This window comes from Carassius gibelio, chromosome A25 (assembly GCF_023724105.1).
Source record: "Carassius gibelio isolate Cgi1373 ecotype wild population from Czech Republic chromosome A25, carGib1.2-hapl.c, whole genome shotgun sequence".
NCBI classification, from domain to species: Eukaryota; Metazoa; Chordata; class Actinopteri; order Cypriniformes; family Cyprinidae; genus Carassius; species Carassius gibelio.
In genome coordinates, this window is record NC_068395.1 from 20,343,769 (window position 1) to 20,366,188 (window position 22,420).

The following is a 22,420-nucleotide window of genomic DNA, read 5'->3' on the forward strand; positions in this document are numbered from 1 at the left end:
AGTTCACCATCATCTGATTCAATAGGGCTACCATGACATTTTGATCCAACTCTTGAATTTTATAATCTGTATTTGACCTAATTAATCTTGGCATCAGAAAAAGTAAGCATGCAAGTGAAGTGGGTGAGTAAGAAAAGATCCCAGCACGACACAATTTCACAAATTATTAAACATGCAGTAATCCTCTGATAATAACACAGAGAGAGAGTGTGATAAGGAGAAGGAATCACTGTGCTACAGAGAGAACAAAAAGACTGACCTTTTCTGGCTTTCTTCTGCAGCTTTATTGTGTCAGATGACTTCTTCTTGATTTCCTGCCTAGAGCGCTTGTACTCTGGTGAACAGAAGGAAGGTTTAGGTTTACAGACATTACCGGTAGTAGTGCATTGACAGCGAGTATAACCAGGTTTGCATATTGACAACTCTGATGAGTCAGTTCCACCTTTGGCATGGTCTTTATCAAGCAGCGCGGCTGTTTTCTTCCACTCTTCTATCTTGTCTTGGAGTGGGGCAATCATTTTTTCCATTAGAGCACTGAGTGTAAATTTAAAAATGGCAAGCAATTAAACAACAGAAATAATACAGTATTTAAAATGGTCATCCAACATTATTTAAAGAAGAAAAAAAATAATAATAATGAAACATGCAGAACTCTATGATTATATGCGAAATATACATGAATTATGATTATACTACTGGTCAAATTTTAGAATAATTAAAATGTTTCAATGTTTTTGGAAAAATTCTCATGCTCAAGACGCCATTTTTTTGTATAAAACAATACAGGAAAAACCATAATATTGTGATATTACAAATATTGACATATATACATGCATACAGGTGCTGGTCATATAATTAGAATATCATCAAAAAGTTTATTTATTTCACTAATTCCATTCAAAAAGTGAAACTTGTATATTATATTCATTCATTACACACAGACTGATATATTTCAAATGTTTATTTCTTTTAATTTTGATGATTATAACTGACAATTAAGGAAAATCCCAAATTCAGTATCTTAGAAAATTAGAATATAACTTAAGACCAATACAAAGAAAGGATTTTTAGAAATATTGGCCAACTGAAAAGTCTGAACATGAAAAGTATGAGCATGTACAGCACTCAATACTTAGTTGGGGCTCCTTTTGCCTGAATTACTGCAGCAATGCGACGTGGCTTGGAGTCGATCAGTCTGTGGCACTGCTCAGGTGTTATGAGAGCCCAGGTTGCTCTGATAGTGGACTTCAGCTCTTCTGCATTCTTGGGTCTGGCATACCACATCTTCCTCTTCCCAATACCCTTCCTCTTCCCTGTACAAGGTCAGGCGAGTTTGCTGGCCAATTACGAACAGGGATACCATGGTACTTATACCAGCTACTGGAAGCTTTGGCACTGTGTGCAGGTGCCAAGTCCTGTTGGAAAATGAAATCTGCATCTCCATAAAGTTGGTCAGCAGCAGGAAGCATGAAGTGCTCTGAAACTTCCTGGTAAACAGCTGTGTTGACCTTGGACCTCAGAAAACACAGTGGACCAGCACCAGCAGATGACATGGCACAACAAACCATCACTGACTGTGGAAACTTTACACTGGACCTCAAGCAACGTGGATTGTGTGCCTCTCCTCTCTTCCTCCAGACTCTGGGACCCTGATATCCAAAGGAAATGCAAAATGTACTTTAATCGGAGCACATAACTTTGGACTACTCAGCAGCAGTCCAGTCCTTTTTGAGGCGAGACACTCCTGACGCTGTCTGTTGTTCAAGAGTGGCTTGAAACAAGGAATGCGACATCTGAAACCCATGTCTCACATACGTCTGTGCGTAGTGGTTCTTGAAGCACTGACTCCAGCTGCAGTCCACTCTTTGTGAATCTCCCCCACATTTTTCAATGGGTTTTGTTGCGGTTATCCCTATTGCTTGTGCACTTTTTTCTACCACATCTTTTCCTTCCCTTTGTTTCTCTATTAATGTGCTTGGACAAGAGCCAGCCTCTTTTGCAATGACCTTTTGTGTCTTGCCCTCCTTGTGCAAGGAGTCAATGGTCGTCTTTTGGACAACTGTCAAGTCAGCAGTCTTCCCCATGATTGTGTACCCTACAGAACTACACTGAGAGACCATTTAATGGCTTTGCAGGTGTTTTGAGTTAATTAGCTGATTAGAGTGTGGCACCAGGTTTCTTCAATATTGAACCTTTTCACAATATTCTAATTTTCTGAGATACTGAATTTGGGATTTTCCTTAGTTGTCAGTTATAATCATCAAAATTAAAAGAAATATATCAGCCTGTGTGTAATCAATGAATATAATATACAAGTTTCACTTTTTGAATGGAATTAGTGAAATAAATCAACTTTTTGATGATATTCTAATTATATGACCAGCACCTGTACATATACATTTACATATATATATATATATACACATCTAGAGATATTTATTATTAATTAATATTAATTATTAATAAAATTAATTATTAAAGTTTTTGCAGAAACCATTAAACATTTTGTTTCTGGATTCTTTGATGGATTGAAAGATCAAAAGAACAGAATTTATTTGAAAACATAACTTAACCCAACATTTAAATTGCAGCCTTAATTAGCATAAGAGACTTCTTTAAAAAACATACAAAATTGTCAATTACTTTCAATTTTGACCAGTAGTGTACAAACACACACACACACATACAGTATGTACAACAAAAACAGAACTATATTGTTCCTGTATGAATTAAAAATTTAGAAAAAAGGAGCAGTGTAAAGATTTTGCTTGATATCTCCTTTTGTGTTCCACAAAATAAAGAAAATTATATCAGTAGTTTGGAAAGAAAAGAGGGTGAGTATGATATAAGGAAATGTTAACTTTTTGGTAAACTATTCCTTTAAGGTCAGCATTTGAAATCTATGAGCTGTGAGCTAATTTGGTATCTCTGAAGACAACACATTAAAGCCTTAGAGCAGGCTGATTGAGCTATGAATGTTTGCTTATCTCCACAGTGGAAAATCAATTTTAAATCCTGTCTGTGCCGTCTGACTGGCTGGGAGCAAAGCATGAAGTAATCACGCCATGGATAGGTCGATCACTCACTTGGAGAAGTAGCGCAGTTTGGCTTCGATGCTGCGGTGTCGCATGCACATCCGGGTCAAAGCTGAGCCAATATCCCTGGTGGCACCTAACAACAAGACAAATCAATGTTAAAAGAAGAGGTGGATATCAAAAAAGAACATTTTGTAAGCTGAGTGTAACTTGAGCATTAACATCATGAGCCAATATTTTTGAAAACATTAGACAAACTTGTCCACATATAGATTTAAATCGCACATATAAAAATGGCCACAAGAGGGCAACCTAATCAGGAACACAAAAGCAGGCCCATAAAAGGGAAAAAGTATGTGCTTAGTAATAAATGCAAGACAAATGCACCATATTCCCAAGAGACAAAACTTCAAATAGCACAAATTGAACATTTGCCTAAAAGAATGGCTCTGATCCATAAAGAAGTGCTCACTCGCTTGGTGACCTTGAACACAATTACTTAGTGGTGTTAACTTTCCTCTCCTGCCAAGTGTAATTAAAGTGGGGTCTTAAGCTATAAAGCCTTGCCTGCCCGGGCCTTAACACAACCAGCTCAGCCAAGATTTCCCCCAATCTCACAGCCAGATCTGATGAGATTGAACTCTGTCAGTATGAGGGCCAGTAGGTTACACAGGCTAGATGGGACAAAGTCTCCACTTACAGAGTTCAAGGGGCCAGTGGATATAAGGGGACATCTGATTGATTATGATAAATAGGAATTGGAAACATAAAGAACTAAATGATTCTGGTTCTGGTTATGATCCTCCAATGATTTGTTTAATATGTGGATAAAAGAAATGCATTTTTATTGGCAAATAATAAGAAGATTATGAATATAAAACTTTTTTTTTTTAATCTTACAAAAGATGTGATTGCACAGATCTTAATGCATATTCAATGTTATTGTGAACAATTATTCCATGCATGTTATAGTTATGCAACCAGTTGCTCAACCTCCCAAATAATTTTCATTCTCAGATGATGTCTCCAAGATCAATGTCAAAGTGAAAGTGTTGCCATCATTTATTGACCTTCATATTGTTCCAAACTGTATGTCTTACTTACTTTTGCAGTAGTCATAGACTGTTTTTTGTACACCAAATATAAATTTGTGTGTGTGCAATAAGACAGGAGTAGATCTTCATCCAGCCAGGTCCAAAGGGAAAAGGAGGGAACCCGGTAAAGGGATATCCCTCCATTCTTCCACTCTGTATCTGCCTTTCCTGTCTGCTCATGTTTCCTAAACACCATTATTACAGGAGAGAATGGGAGAGGCCGGCAATAACCTGCTCTCCTGTAACCACACAAATACACACAACAACACACACACACACACACACACACACACACACACAGCTACTGAAAACCTTCAAAACAAACAGCCTCCTACATAAGAGTTCATTGCAAAGAGGGATGTCAGTTCTTCTGAGACTTCAAATATGAGTAAAGTACAAAGATTTGAAGATTCTTGAGTTATTCAAACCAGTGTTATTTTAGTATCATTGATATACTATTATAGTTTTTTTTTTTTTTTTTTTTTTTTACATTTTTCTGATTTAATTTTTAATTTCAGTTCATTCTTTAGTAATTCTGTTGTGTTTTTGTAATTTTTCATCTTCTTTTATATATTATGTATATATATTATATTATATTAATAAATGTTTAGTAGGTAAGTAATGGAAATGTTTTTTATGGTTTTAGTTAATGATAATAACCCTGCTTCAAATTTAATCCATTTGACATATACTGTATGACATTTACATAGATACATGATATTATGATATTTTTTGCTATTGATATATGTTATCAAATCAGCATTATAAAAAGCACCTATGCTCACATGACAAGTTGTTTTCCTTCTTTCAAACTGGAGCAAATGCAGTTTTCATTGGGTGGGACACTGACAGATTGAACGGTGGCCAAACCAGGTGACAGTTAGAGGGAAGGAAGGTTAAAGATCAGCCATCTGATCTTCAGTATAAATGGTTGTACTTAGGAAAAGATACTGCAAAAAAATAAAAAATAAAAACCTGTGTGCAATTTGGCTCTTACCCACAGGTCCATCCTATACGTATATGTCTGAGAGAAAGGCCTACTGCTAGTACACAGTGTGCTTGTCCAAGAGCATGCACGTCTCACATTCTATTCTCAAAGGCCTTTGGAAAGGCAAATCAAGTTCAATGCCACTGGCGTTGAGACTTAAACAGAGCTGTTCCTGAATTGACCTGTGCACACACACACATCTATTTGCATGGCTCAGTGCAAAGCTCACAGCTGCACTTTCGCTCAAATGCGAACGCTTTTCTATTTCAAAAACAGATCTTCCGAACGTCATGGTTACAGTCAGAATGATATGCAACACAAACACACTCACACACCTGGCAGCATCCTCTTCCCTTCCCTTGAGGGATCAGCTGGCAGCTCCATCCTGAAAGCGTTCACAGATTTCCTGTATCCAGGAGTCCCCTGGCCTCCTACCCTGACCGGACACTCACGACTCCCACAGCCTTCCTTCAGATCATGTGACCCAGAGGCTTCAGATGCTCCATTCAGCCAGACTCTCACTGCCTCCAACACCTGCCCACAACTGGGAAGCTATTTAGCAGATCTGTGAACCCTTGAGGAACTGCTCATGTGATCAGAGACTGTTTAAAGGGATAGTACATCCAAATATGAAGACTTTATCATCATTTACTCCACCTCAAGTTTCAAATAACTGTTTTTGTTCATACAATAAAAAAAAAAACATTTGACTTTCCCTATAGGAACAAGAACAGACACATTTTTTCAAAATATATTCTTTTATGTACTGCAGAAGTAAGACATACAGGTTTGGAACAACATGAAGGTGAGTAAATGATGACAACATTTTCACTTTGACTTTAAACTTGGAGACATCTGAGAATGAAAATTGTTTGTAAGGTTGAGCAACGCGTTGCATAACTATAACATGCATGAAATAATTGTTCACAATAACATTGAATATGCATTATGATCAAATTTTCATGTTCAATTTAAAAAGAACTGGTTTGTGATTACAAGTGGTAGGAGATGAGAAAAATAATTTATCTTCACAAAGAGATTTTGTTCTAGGCACCTTGAATGTGACATTATTTCAGTCAAAATATTTGATTGATTAACAGCCTTTACATCCATCTGAACTGAGAAGTAGTTTCCACGGGTCTCTGACTCTCACATGTGCCCTTTCTCTCTCTGAAAAGATATGTGTGCAGGTGCAGAAGTAGTTGGCAGGCTTTGTTTGAATGGCTGGCAATGCAACAGTTTGTGCAACAGACTGTCCCCTGAAAAGACTTTCATTTTCAACTAATGTCACTTAGGCTGCACTATAATGTTAGCTAATTCATTACAGCCAAATATATTTTTTTTTTCTCAAATTATATTTATGGTTTGGTTTAAAAATTTTATTTAAAATTTTTATTTAATATTATTTTTATTTTTATTATTTTTATTTAATATACTTTTCCAAAGACAAAAATATGCATACAAGGTAAAAAGATTATTTATTTTAAAGACCATACTATACTATACAATACATAAGCCAAAATATCACTTAATGTAAGTCATACTTTTTATAACTGATTTTCACCATAAACTAAATTTGCTATAAAATAACACATTTATTAGTCAATGTTTAATTTAGTTTAATTACTGTAAATAATGTTTGAAAGACAGTAATGTTTATCGTGATGTCTTTTTAATTTAAATATGTATCATATTTTATTTTATGTTCTACAACACCAAAAATGAATAAAACCCACAATAATTTCTGCAGCTAGTAAAGCTAGCCAGAAAGTGTTCTCCACATCAACACTTTGGGGTCAAACGAAAATACTATTTAAACAACATTGTTTATTTAAAAGAAAAATCTGTTGGGATGTTTATTTGCTTTTAGACAAATGGAACAAAACATATTTAAACCAGAATTAACAACATGTTTGTTTGACTTTTTCTTCAGTGTAGGAATTGTTTTAGTAAACTCATATTTGGTCTGGTTCCATTCTGGTATCAAATGGGGACTCTCCAATCAAGTCTTGATGGATAAAATAAAGCCTTGCCCTACCTTTCACTTGGAAATGCATCACATTAGAAAAGTGTGTTACCAATGAGGATTCACTTTACATTTAAGAAATATCTCTTTGGTGCCATTGTAGTGTGGGATCATACAGAACATGAAGTGCTGACATACACAATTCTTTTAATGTAAACACTCTCACGCAACCCAACGCTAACCTCAAACCTAACTGCACACGAGCAAAAACAAACACATGCATAGCTCTTTCCCTCTTCTCACGTTTGTAGCTGCAAATCATGTTTTTTCTGAAGAAAGTTTCTGAGGGCTAGCCTACATAATGATCTAATAAACCAGCAGACTAATAAACAGAAGGACTCAATGTATGTATAAAAAATACAATTAAAAAAACGCTCTCACGTGTTCATTTTAGCACGAATTACGTGAAACGATAGGCAGAGACGGAGACAGGAAGGCCAGTGATAGCAAAGTTGAGTTTGGCCCACTGCCCTAACTCTATCTGTTCTCAATTACTCCAGATTTCCCAGGACTCTCTCTGGCATGAGGAGGGGACATTAAGAATGCCTATGTGTGTATGGCTTAGTGTGCGTGCGTGCGAGCGTGCGTGCGTGTGTGTTTACAGCCTCTAAGACTTCCTGTCTGGGGGACAGAGCACTGCTGCTAAAAATACTCCTCAGTCCTTCTCACCAGATGTGCTTCATATTCCAGCTTCAGCAAAAACACACTCACACATTTGACTAAAACAGACATAATATGGACCCCTCCTCTCCCTTTCTCTCTGTCCATCTGTCTCTCTATTAAGGGCGACAGTAGTTCGGTCAGGCGTGAGTTCAAGATAATCAGTTACTTTTCCCTGACTGCTATTCATCATCTTCTTTTCCTTTACATCACAGATTCCCAAGGTACTTCTGGGGGTACTGGGACACATGTGGATTTTGAACCTATTTAATGGTAATGTCCTTTCCATTATGACGTAGAACATAGTGTTCTGCTCTTTTAATGCTCTATATTGTTTTGAAGCGTCTGTGCTTGTCTCACGCAACTGAACATAACTTATTCCACACTAAATGTGTTGATTCTGGAAAATTCTCAATGCACTCCAGGTTTCCTTTCTATTGTGAATAATATTTGTGGTAAAGACTGTTATAAGAGCCACTCAGGGATATAAAACGTGTGGTTGCTTTTACTAAATACAAATAATGAAAAGCAGTTAGCTTAACAACTGTTAGTTCTTCATTTTGTCTAACTTTAAAGCTTCCCCTCATCACAGTACATTAAAAATAATACCATAATTTATTGTATATTGCATCTTACTCAATATTAACATTTTCATGGACCATGATGCAGTTTAATAAAACCATTAAGCACCACGTTAACAAAATCATACACAATACATATACAAAAACAATGTTTAGCCATTGATAAATTCTTCGCAGTATTGAAAATAAAACCATCATGGATAAATAATATCATCATAAAATAAAATTGCCATGGTAAATTATATGTAAAAATTGATAAAAAAAAATTTATAGCCTCAATGCACTGTAAGTCGCTTTGGATAAAATTGTCTGCTAAATGCATAAATTTAATTTAATTTAATTTACTGAATCATCATGTCAATAAAACCATGGTATTACCATCTCAGATAATAACATGACACCATGTTGACAAAACCATGGTGCTGGCATTTTACATATCCAAAAAAAATATATATATATGGTAAGCCATTGAAAAATATATAAATAAAAATTGTGTTGTCATGGTACATGTCCAAAATCCAAAGTACAGTTTTTGTTTCTAAATTATGGTACTCCAAGGTTAAGAATCCATCTTTATGCTACCTGCTAATATTTATACAGCACTATTTTATTATATAAGTTACAGTAATAGGATAAATCTATATTACACCAACATACAATGTAAACACATCAAGTCTAATTTAAGGCCACATATAACCTTCTTAAGTGCTTTAATAAATCAGTTGGGAGTTGTTTGGTGACCCACAGACCTGACAAAAAGGTACGTTAATAGAAATGGGTGAAATGTGGCAAGTGTGAATCTGACAGTTTAATCTCCGGTGCCAAGTAAGGCAAATTCTTGCCCATGCCCCACACTCCAGATGGCTGGAACGGATACATGCCATCTGCCAGTCCAGAGCTGCAGGGAAGATTAGCAGCCCACTGCGTCCCACTGACACTAACATGCACAAACTCAGTCTGTGTGTTTCACAACAAGGTAAAGAGGATTACACATCTCTACCTCGCCACTGCAAGCCGGGTGAAATCGCTTCCAAGCTCCTTCCATGTAAAGACATATACACTCATACATACACTGAGAAGAGCCTGTCATCAGCATAGATGGAGAAAAACACAAATACATACAGACCCAAGAGCCATCATTAAAACACACCTCGCTCCAATCCCATGACAGAGAGGTTTGTGACCCTCTCCCATGGTGCATCTCTCACAACATAAGAAATTACCTGCGGGATCCAACTATACACTTCCACAACTAAATCACTAAGGGGACGGTGCAATGCATAGTGCAAGCACTGACATCATATGACATCATTGACTTAGATGTGTTTATAAAGATCTAGATGAACAACGCATGTATCATTACGTTTGTTTTCCAGTAAATATCCCTCCTCTAGCATTCATCACTGGAAGTGAATGCAAGCAAATGCTGTTATTTTTGGAGGCCAGACATCAAAATGCAAGTCAAACACAGACATCAAACACTTCCATGCCTGTCTAACACGTGCACTAATAGACTGCCCACATCTGCTCTATAAAAAACCTGACCATGACGCCATGACTATAAACATCACAAACAAGCCAGACTGCTGGACTCCTTTGCTATCAAAGGAAGAGAGTCATAATAGAAGAGAGAGTTATGAGAGAGAGAGAGAGAGAGAGAGAGAGAGAGAGAGAGACTATATAATTTTCTTCCATATTGAAGTTCCCTGTATTGATATTCCCAAGCCTACTCATACTTAACTTAAACTGACCTTAGCATGACAAATACTTCAATCCTTTGCAAGTATAGAAAAACAAGTTTCTCCAATGAAACTTTAATACTGCTCAAACTGACACATCCAGGTAGTCGTGAAGATGAATGAACAAGGTTGTACATTTGTAAATGTTCCTAATGTTCAATCACAGCATTTATTAATCTCATTTAATGGTTATTTATACAAATAGTGAGGCATATACAGCCATATAAATTAACATTAGTACTAATGTATTATGAATAAACATGAATTAACAATAGTATGTTTGATTTTTTTTACATTATGATTTAATTTATTATTATTATTGCATTATAACATTTATATAATAATACATTTGCATTAATCTAGAGTAAAACAATAATAATTAGTTAGTAAAAATGCTGTATTATATTATATTATATTATATTATATTATATTATATTATATTATATTATATTATATTATATTATATTATATTATATATATTTTTTATGAACATTAACCAATTGTTGTTCATTTTTTTCAAGATACAGTTCCTGGATCAAAAAGGTAAAACTCCCATTCAAACACTTTAAACATTCAGGCCACTGAAAGGCTGTGCTTGTTATGTGACTGTCTGGAGTGTGTGTCATTATGGGCCTGCTAACTGGGGTGATGGGGGGGAAGAATGTGTGTCACTGGAAGCCAGTGAGACGAGAATCCGTCTGATGTCAGTGTTTTAGTGAGATCCCCAGCTGTGTCAGTGCCCCCAGCCTGTCCCTAATTCACAGAAAACGCATTGCCTACTGTTGCTGACACTTAATACTGGGGATTATATACTGCCCTCTCATTGGTGTACAGTGGATATCATTTTAGTGTGGCGCTACTGGAGGAGAAATAAAAAAATTAAATAAAAACCAAGGCCATCACAAAAAATAAAAACATAAAAGTAAGAATCTGGTAATGAATTATTTTCTTAAAAAATAGGACATTACCCAAAGTTTCTTTGATACACTACAGTGTATAGCGTAACTACTTGCAACTCTTATATCAATGCAAAGTGATAAACAACAGCCAGTCCAGATGTCAGAGGTGAAAATGCTGCAGTGACAGCCATCCACTAAAAGTATTGACAGTTCACTGAACTAATTTATGGCAATGCTGTATGTTTGGAGTCCTGAACAGAACAAAGCGCTCCCGCAGGACAAATGGAATCAGTCTGGTTCACTGGCATCTGGTAATGATTCTGAACTGAGCAGAAGGGTGAAGGTGGATAGGTAGCTGTGTTTTTGGGTAAAGACTTTTGCTATTAGCCTTTACTAGACAGATACAAACCGAAACATGATATAGTCTGTCTCTATAGACTCTATATTGTTTCTGTCTCTAAATTTCTTGATACTGCAAGTATGCTAAATTTCAATTTTGGGGGTAATGCATTACATGTAACGCAAGTACCCTAATCAGATTACTTTCCCTAAGTAACAAGTAAAGTAATGCATTACTTTTAAATTTACCACAAAATATCTGAATTACTTCTTTTTAATATGTAAGTTGCTTTGTTTTCCCATTTATTCACTGACAGCTCTCTTGTGCCCGTGTTAAGAGACAAAAAAACTATTTATGAATATATTGAAAAAATCATATTTATCTAAGAAATAGATATTGGACAGGATCATTACCCTGATTGGGCCTGCCCAAAGCTTTTCATGTGTGTCTGGTCTCTAGTTACTGTAGATTCTGTGCAAGTGCTGTAACCTTTCAGATTTTGGTAGCCAATAGCAACCGGTCCCTTTGTCTACAGTAGCTGGTTGGCGCTAAGACACAAAAACCCACGCACACTACACAGGATGCAAAGATCCAGTGCATTCAGCGCTTGTGTATATGTGGAACAATTTACAAGACCGATACAAATGAGTGATTCAGCTCTAGGCCGAAAGCTATGCCTGACCCACACCCTTTAAGCATGTCGATGAAGACTAGATTTCTTTAGCCTTGTCTGGTCCCTGCAGGCAGTAACTAGAGGATTTGAATGGCACCAGAAGGATTCGGTTTCAGAGACTCTACAGCAGCCAGCTAGAAGCAGAATTAAACTATGATGAAATATGACTCTCAAGCCATTTCCTAGTTATCAGAAAAAACCCAAAGTGACCTTTCTGATGTAATCATAAGAAAGTAAACTAGAGCTGCATGATTAATCAAAATAAAATGGAAATATAGTCCACAAAGTCACAAAGGCTGCAAATTAATTAAATAAATACATGCGCTTTGTGTTTCAGACTAAAGTGCGACACACTGTGCTTACAACTCATTATCTGCCAATGTTTGAAACGTCTCAGAGCATCTTGATTTGCAGTAAATGCTGCTCCACACAAACTCCATCTCGAGTTTGGGGGGTTTTAACTTAGAAATGCCAACCATATTCCTGCACATGTAATAAGCACTACTCAAAAGAGAAGCTAAGATAAATATAATTTTTCTATTATATTTGTAATTTTATATTTATTATTTTGCATTAATATTTGTATTATAATTTTCCAGCTGAAATTATTATTACATAATTTTTTCTTAACTACTATTTTTTTATTTAACATTTTTATATATATATATATTTTAGTATTAGTAGCAGCAGCAGTAGTAGTAATTATTATTTTCATTATTATTATTATTATTATTATTATTATTATTATTATTATTATTTTATAACCACATTGATTTATAATCATGAAAATGTGTCCAAATCATATCATACAGCCCTTGAAACAAGCACAGCAAACTTGTTTTTTTTTTATTATTATCAGATTTTAAATCAAAATTGCAATTTAGCTGAACAATCACATTTTATTCCCAAAATCATGCAGCCCCACTTCCAACTTCCTTCCAAATGCATACATAGGGATGAAATTGTGCAATTTGACTATGCAAATGTTTATTACAGCAACCCAAAAACTGTTGATCATTGTGATCTCAACATTTGAAATGTACCTCTCGTGTTGGTTGCCATGTCTGCCACCTTCTGAAAAGCATCAAGAAATGCTGCAGCCGCAAACACTGTGGTTCTGTGAAGGAGTAAACAGCAAAACATTTAGAGTCATCAGCACCAGTGCTGATTAGGAACAGTGACAGGACTCCTGAAAAACAATCTGATTCACATCTTGAGAATGCAGATTAAGGCCCTGTCCCGAATTAAGTGCTTGACATGAACTGACCATGAGACCTTAGGGTGTCTCATTTGTCATTTTATAATTCAGAAGGGTGCTCATCTGGCCTTCTGTCAATCCCACACTGATGCAGAATATTATCCAACAGTCCATGCAGCAAAATGTAGACTGCACAGATAGACCGCATGGGTTGAGAGTGACATTTGGAACAAGGCCTAAGGCAAGTATCAGTATCTCCAAAAAAGGTGAAAGAAATAACTAATAAAAGACTTCTGAAGTGTTAAATTACCTTAGCTGGGAGTGTAGTTTTGTGGCCTTTGCAATGAAATCTTCCCACACTGGGTATGAGAACTAAAGGAATGAAAAAAGACATATGAGAGTGTTAGTAAGGAGATAAACTACAACATTAAACTGCACACATATAGGTAACCCAAAACAGACACATTCAGAGCTCCAAAGAACTCTAAAGAGAGCAAAGCACTTCAGATGAGGACCAGATGTCTCGCTTAATACAGACGCTCATGACACACTTCCATCTGTTTTAGAAGAACATTCTCTACACAGGAACACCAGCAAAGTTTTGTCCAGGTGTGCTGACCCTGTCTGTCATCATGACTTTATATACTGTTGAAATTACCAGCATATGCTGTTCCTCAATTTAGGATTCTGGTGTCTTCACAACAGGTTTCTTCTTTGAAACCTAAATGAAGACATTTTGAAATGTCTCCGTGTGGCACCAGTCAATGGGCATCAGAACTGTTTGGTTACCAACATTCTTCAGAATATCTAAGAAATACAGATTTGGAACAACATGAGGGTGGGTAAATGACGACAAACGTTTAATTTGTGGGTGAACTATCCCTTTAGTTTAACCAGAAATACTTCCTTGGTCAAGTAGAACCTTTGTAAACAGTAAACCCTAAAAGAAGTTTAATTCCAAAATAATTATTTATATTCACACACGAGACGCATCTTTTATACAAAACAACTGAAAAATTCATCATTATGGGCTTTCTCACTGGATCAATTCAAGAGAATGTCTGTTTTTAATAAACTGAAATTCCTAGGGACATTTAAAAAAATGACAGCTGACAGCTCTTGTTAAAGGGGATGGAGAGGTTGGAATAAGGTTGTTGTTGCATGGTCTCTGATGATCGTGAACAAATGATCTTTCAGGCAGAGGTTTAGAAATGCATGTGTTTTAAAATTCTTTGGCTTTATACACATTTTTGTAAAACAAATTGGTCAAAAACCACTGAATAAGCGCATTCTGGCATCAGCTTTGCTGACACAAATGCTAAATAGGGAGACAATAGGCATCTGGTAGAAAAATTACAGTAAACAGTAGTTTGTTATTATCTCATAAATAAACAAAACAATGCATGAGAGTCTGAAATATTTTGTTTGTTGATGTTGGAATAGGTTTTCTTGTGTTTTGGAAGAAAATGTAATTTTGCTCTGCAGCTCAATGTGCAGCTAAAATTACAACCTCTCTTTCTACTCTGTTAAGAGGTCTATCTTTGGCTTATGAAAGATAATGTTTAAACATAAACATATGACTAGAGTAAAAACAAACATAGGACCACATAGAAATATAGTGCCATTCTAAATTTGTAGGTCATATAAGTCTCTTATGCTCACCAAGGCTGCATTTAAATTTAAATTAAATTAAATTAAATTAAAAATTAAAATTATGCATTTACCAGTCGCTTTTATCCAAAGCGACTTTCAGTGCATTCAGGCTATCAATTTTTACATATCATGTGTTCCCGGGGAATCGAGCCCCCAACCTTGCGCTTGCTTGCTTGCTTGCTAGCGCAGTGCTCTACCAGTTGAACTACAGGAACACTATTATGCATTTATTTGATCAAAAAGTTAAAACAGTGAAATCGTCAAATGAATACAATTGACAAATGATCCATTAGAAATCATCAAGAACCATTTCTTATTATTATCAATGTTGATAAAAAAAATTAAAAAAGTTCTGCTGCTTAATATTTTTATGCATACTGTTAAACACCGGAAAAAAAATTGATACAAAAACAACATTTACTTAACACTGTAAAGGTCTTTACTGTCATTTTTGATCAATTTAAAATGTCCATGCCGGATAAAAGTATAATTTAAAAATAAACATAAATAAATACAAAAATCTTACTGACCCCAAACTCGTAAAAGGTACTATACAGAAATCATTCAATACAAAAACAAACTCTTCTAAACAGTCAAAGCTGGTATATTTAAAACCCACAGGTGGTTAATTAGCTTTCAAGTAACAAGGACAAGAAGGACACGAGGAGATTGAGTCTAAAACAGATGAACAAAGAAGGTTGTTGCAGGTTAAGAGGTTAAGAACAGTCTGCAGTTGCTGAGATCAGTTCGCTTATTGGCCGTAACCAACAACAGCTTAATTCAATAATATGATAATTTTTATAGACAGAATATTCTAGAGTAATGTTAAACATGTTTTTCATTTTCATTTTAGATTAACAAAAACATATTTCCATCATCACAGTTTTAAACATTTAATAAATCTGATCTGCTTTAAAATATAATGCAATAATGTAATGAAATATTTAAAAATGAACTGATATCCAGTCATTTCAAAATCAAATCAGATCGTATTAGTTAGTTAGAATTAAAAACAGGTATTTCCTGCTAAACATTAAAATATCATTAAAATGACATGCATTTTGATGATGAAAGATGAAAAAATTTCTGGTATTATGATTGGAATCAGTGACAAAGCAAGATAAGACTTTGAAGATAAAAATCATTTTGTGGTTATTTCCTAGGCTCCATGCTAGTTTGTGGCAGAAGTGCAGTCCTTGTGTGGCCAGTAAACACCTTCAACAAGATGACAACAAGTCCTTACATTTCAACTCAACTGTGACCTTAAAGATCTTATGTGTATGGTCAATTTTCATATCAGCCATTGAGCCAATCTGTAGTCATAAAAGCTATCACAGTTAAAAGCTTGCAAACACCAAAAAATTTGAACATGCTGAAAATAAATTCAAAATGCTTTTAAAATTTGTACAGACAGGAATTTTAACACTGAATTATTAAAAAAAGATATACACATTACCTGTGATTAATATAATTACTATTTCTTATTTAATTTAACATTAGTTTTATTCCATTTTATTTTATTTTTAAAGTGAAAGCAGCATATGTTTGCTGTGTTTTGTATCATATTATGCAAACAAAAATAGCTGTGCTAAACCTTTGACTGCGGCTCTAAAGTCTTTTATACATCTTGGTCTGCCAAGTGAAATCACAGAGTAGAGAAATTCTACAATATGCAAATTTTTTGGAAGAGGAGATTGCCCTACCCACTCGCATCATCTGTGACATTACGACTCTCTCCAGCTGCACCCTCTTTATGAGTGTTGATATACTGCGTGTCAAACAAGCTGAACCTTGCCAGGGTTGGACCTGAGCCAAGTCTGGAGCCGTTCACAATATATGAACTCCAGATCTGGCATCTGGCCAGTGAACTTCACTCAAACGCCAACTTTCAGCAATACATTCACTGCTGGAGCCGCAAGAGAACATGGAAACCATTTATGGAACAGTACGTTCAACCACAGGGTTCTGCTCCAGCAACTCAACAGGCTGGAAAGCGCTCCAAAAAAATCACAAACAGCTAGGAAAAACAGATCATATCTGAGAGATGGCCACGAGATGTTTAAATGTTACAGGTTAACATAAATAAACGTCACTATTATCACTTATGCTTTCTTATATGTATGAATACCAATATTTTAAATACTGTATTCTGTACAAAAAGCTGTATTAAAGCTGTTTTTTTATTTCTTACTTCACTGAAAAGGGCTTTGAGCAAATGAGAGTTTAGTTGAGCTCCACATTTAAGATCACTCTGATGGATTTCTATCTGTTTTTGAGCCATGCGTAATCCCTGCACATTAACATCGCATTCAGTCAATATGAGGGTCAACCTGAGAGATGTTCTGACTGGAGTCCAAAATAAAGGTAAATGTCTTTTGCTCATTAGACAGCTTTGAGCTAGGCAGACTTTTAGTGCACCATTTTCAAATTTGTGACTATGTCAAGTACAATGAATTAGGTTAAAATGGGATTAGACATGAGTCTCTCTGTGAAATAACAGATAGCGAATACAGCACAAGACTTGACTATCAAAACAATTTCCCAAAAAGTGGGTGTTGCCCATGCTTCATATAAAACCCCTCTGTTTTGGATAAAAAAATATTTCTGAAGGATTCTGAACATTTCTAAGCTACTAACTAGATCTATATTATTCAGTGAAAAAAAATAATTATCTCTCTCTTTACTCTATCTTCTACATATTGCTTGTATGTTTATCTAAAAAAAAAGCACAATAAAAATACTTTACTAAATAGCAGGTTTTACTAACATCTACCAAAGAGTCCAATTCTCATTTCACAACAAAGCCCTCTATGCTGAGACCCCCATGCCATTAATCACAGCATCAGTGGTGCAGGCAGCTGGACCCCTGATGAAAACAAAGGCAGTAAAACACAACCATCTTTTTTTGCTAAATATCTGCATCAATAAAACAGTCGTGGTACCTTCATATCGTTGACGATCGCCTGAAACAATCCACCTAGAGCACCGCACTCCTTCTCCACACTCTCCATCATGTCACACCAGGCTCTTGATTGTTACAATACTCTTTCAGTAAATATATATTAAAAAAAAAAAAAAAAGATGAAATGTTCTGTTCCAAATAAACTGATTTCGTCTTCAGGAATTGGTATGAAAGTGGTCCATCACCATCCTAATACAGAGCTCTTGTTGCATCGGATGCAAATGTGAGAAACATGCAGCAGATGTCGGCGAGAGGAAACAACAGTTGAGGCTGTAGAGTAGTAGAGTGGCTCTGTGCCCGTTATCCTGGGAATGATGGCTGGGGTCAAAAGATTTGATTATCCCCTCCCAACCCCCGGCTTAGGATACAGAGGACGATTTGTGTATCATACTAACAATCTGTGCTGTCAGATCCACGTGGACGAGAGGCTTCAGCTTAAACAGTGCCGCGATTTTTGGATGAAAAACGGAATCGAGTGATACAGCGAAAGACAGACGTGATATTCGATCCTCCGGGTTGGTGGGCGGGATCATAGGGATGGGGGCGTGGCTTACGGGTAGACATATGGCAAGTTGGTGTGTGTAAAGGGAGAGGACAATTGAATGGTAGACCTTTAAAGTAGCTTTAACGTGTCTTTGTGTGGCAGGGACAAAGTTAACAGCACAGCTGCCACTGCATGCCATTAAATGGACAGTGCACTTTTTTAACCCCTTTAACAGTCACGACAAGAAATATATTTAAAAATGTAAAACAAATAACTGTTTTTTTTAAGAGCACCTTGCACTTTTTTGAAATTCTAATAATAATAATAACAACAAGCTTTTTCAACTTGCTTAAATGTGGTTAAAAGTTTCTGATAAATGCATAAATGTAATGTTAAATGACGACATTTTATAACATTTTAATCAAAGTTTTATTTAAATGTTTCACATTAATAGTCCCACATAAATAAATATTCACCCAATTTTCTTTCTGTTTTATTAATAATATAGGGATCTTGGTCTGTTTCTGAATGCTGAATATTGCTAAACATTTTTGAAGTCATAACTTTCATTTAAAATGCACTGGTGTGATTTAGAGAAAAATTATGAATCTAATATCTTGGATGTGGGAACTTATTAGAAAACTGTTAAACATGGAAAAATTCTGATTAGCTGATTTTAAAACTCCTCTTTAAAATCAGCTAAATGTACTTAATTTCAAATAGTTTAGAAATGTCCTAAGCAGAGAAAGCAGCACATTTTGCAACTCTAATGAAATTCCTAAACAGTGGACTGTGATCTAATTGTATTGAGCAAAGTGTATATCCTAAACGTTGACCTTGCTGCTGGACACTGTCCCTTGAGAGCTACAGTAACTGAGCAAAGATTCATTCCATTCCTCTCTTGCACAGCGTAACATATATCCATCTACATTCGCCCTGTCATCTCCACAAGCACATCTCATACGTACTGTTGCCATACTGTATGCAGGTATAAAGCTATTTTACCATAAAATTCTGATTTACCTTCAATCCCCAAATCCTGTAAAGGATGTTATGTAAGTATATAGTTATGTAACCTTGCCGTAGAGAAATAACAGGAGAGGTTCCATATCAAATGAACACTTTCTGACTTTAAGCCACTGTTTTCCATCACAGTTTCTACAAAAGCACTTAACAGGATACACAAGATAGTTTACAATTAGCAAGCATGTTGTTTATATATACATGTGTTGTTATTATATTGTTTACATCATTTTTCTTTAGCATTAAATTTTAAGGATAGATAGATAGATAGATAGATAGATAGATAGATAGATAGATAGATAGATAGATAGATAGATAGATAGATAGATAGATAGATAGATAGAGCCTAAAATTTATATTATGTTTGAGTTTAGTATTGCATTTTTATCTTTATACATGCTTGGACATTGATATTTTGGCTTTTGATTTTGGATCAATAAAACACACACACACACACACACACACACACGCACACACACACACACACACACACACACACACACACACACACACACACACACAATAATAATAATCAAGAACTTGCCATAATCTGAAACTGAATGTCAGCAATAACAAAGTATTCTCCTGACAAAAGAACAAATGTCTGGTGAACCATTGAAAAGCTGTTTTGATATACAGTTAATTTATGAGTCAACTGCTTATAACTGACCACAGTAAAACCACGACCAAAATTTCTTGGAATACTGCTAAAAAAATCTAAAAGTCCCCCAGAACTTTTCCAAAGCAGGAGTGTGTTGTTGCATTCTTCTTACATCACTTCCAACCAGGAACATTCTGTTCTTTAAAACAGCTGAATTTCTCCAAGAAGATCAAATAAAGGAACCACACCTGACCTTCACAGTATTTAGGCAGCTGAAAACCTTACAACTTTGACAGGTTTGGTCGAGCCAAGTCAAGTGCAACCTTTACATATTATGACTCTCAAGGACCTTTTGGATGATAAAACACATACAATCCATCAGAGAACACTTAAGGATGAAAAAGACAGCATATACTGTGCTAAATATTTTCTGAAAACAGTCCTGATGCATTATAATCTGCGATATGTGCACTCTCACCCTTTCTTTATTATTCTTCATCAAGAGAATTATGATGTGGAATGAAAACAATAAAAACTTCTTAAGATCATGCACACATGTTTTGGGTTACAGTTATTTTTATGAGCATGGTGATACTTAAAATACCATTCTAACAATAATGTGTCTGCTGACTGGAGGAGAACCATCTGTGGTACAGTATACCGTCAGGTTCATTCCTCCTGGGCCCTCGCTGTCCCTGCAGACTCGATGGGCTGCAGGGAGTCCGGGTCCTTGATCCACACTGGGGCCTTTACTGAAAACATTTGAGGCGGTGGAATTTCCTCTTGCGCAGTCCGCTAAGCCAAAGGATTCCTCAAGATCAGCTAAACATTGAGGAGGCACGTGCATCTCCCTGTGCTTGTGAAAGAGACAGAGAGAAAGTAAACAGTAAAATATGCAGTGAGCATGAAGCAGGAGAGTAAGATAGACAGTGTTGCACAGTGCAACTAAGACTGCTTATGAGATTATTAAATTCAGAAACAGTTTAAAATGTGCTCTGCTATTCAAAAGTTTGGGGACAGTAAGATTTTTTTCTAATGAATGAAACAAATTAAGACCTATAATCAGCAGAATCCATTAAATTGTTTAAATGTGACAATCTTCATAATGTTCCAAAAGATTTATATTTAAAAGCATTTTTTAAACTCTATTAACAGGCAAAATAGCTGTTAATAATAGCACAATATAAATGTTCATGAATGAAAATAATTGTTTAATTTGTCTTTTTTTCATTTATTGAAAATACACCATTTACATTCACATACATTTTTTTTTTACTGTGTTGTAGTTTAAAAATTTTGAATCTACTTTGAAATCTACTTTGAAATTTTGAAAATACTGTACATATATTGGTATTTTTGTCATGCAGTCCGAATATATTACCATCCAAACTGTTTATATCGTTGGGGTTATTACTTTTTTTAAGAAATTAATACTTTTATTCAACAAGGATACAAAATTGATCAAATTTGACAGCAAAAACATTTATAATGTTACAAAATATTTCTAATTTCTATTTTAAATAAATACTGTTCGTTTGATTTTTCTATTCATCAAAGAATCCTGACTCATAACAATAATAATAATCAAGCAGCACAAATGTTTTCAGAATTTATTATGGCAATAATAATAGTTTTATATAACTGTAATTTTGATCAAATAAATGCAGCCTTGGTCAGCATTAGAGACTTTTGAACAGTATTGTATATGTTGAGAAAACCAAGCCAAATTCACTTATGCAATAATATATCTAAACTATGCAAACATAAGCAAGCAATTAAATATTATGTTTACCCCATTTCAGGAGTGTTGCACAAGATGGGAGGCTTTACAGGGACATCCTACCAGTTTATTGACTGGGCATAGTTTCTCAGTCTAAAGAGATATCTGTGAAATTGTATATGTATAAACATTCAGTAGCCTCAGCAAGTATTTGGACACTTAAAATGTCTGAATGTAATTGCATTAGAAATAAAGTATCTGTATCATCATTCAAATTATGCCCTTAACCGGAACACATTTGGAGAAATTTTGCATTACGCCATTTGTTAATGAATGGATATTCTGCAGTTGAATGGCTGCTGTCAGAATGAGAGTCCAAAGAGCTAAAAAAAAAAAAAAACAATTCACAAAATAGCCTAATTCACGTGTCTAATCCATCAATTAACATCCTGTGACATGAAAAGCTGCATGTTTTTAGTCATTTTGGTGAGAACCGTTCCTTTAAAACCTTCTAGATAAAATTATGTAGATTTAATAGATTTTGAAACGGCTTTAAACTTCAGTGACTTATTGGTATTCAGTTCTATGCTGTTCAGACACTTTCTAACAAACAAGGAAAGATATATGAGTCAACAAATCAGAGAAGTTCTTTAAATAAACCAATGAGAGAAGAAACTTTGCAGGCTTTGCTTGCTGTCTTCTCTTCCTCTTTCGTTCAGCGTCAGTACATCTGGCTGCCAAGAA

General features: G+C 35.3%; 1 protein-coding gene across 1 annotated transcript; it reads right to left on the reverse strand.

Annotated features, from left to right (window-relative positions):
• Nucleotides 1-32: 32 nt before the first annotated feature.
• Nucleotides 33-18,355, reverse strand: LOC127946736 (protein MTSS 2-like). The gene is made up of 6 exons (XM_052543473.1): nt 17,829-18,355; nt 13,544-13,605; nt 13,079-13,152; nt 3,087-3,171; nt 443-534; nt 33-334 (listed from the first exon to the last, which is right to left on the reverse strand). Exons 1-6 carry the CDS (start codon nt 17,898-17,900, stop codon nt 78-80), a joined length of 642 nt encoding a protein of 213 aa, XP_052399433.1. The 5' UTR covers nt 17,901-18,355; the 3' UTR covers nt 33-77.
• Between the last annotated feature and the right edge of the window lie 4,065 nt (nt 18,356-22,420).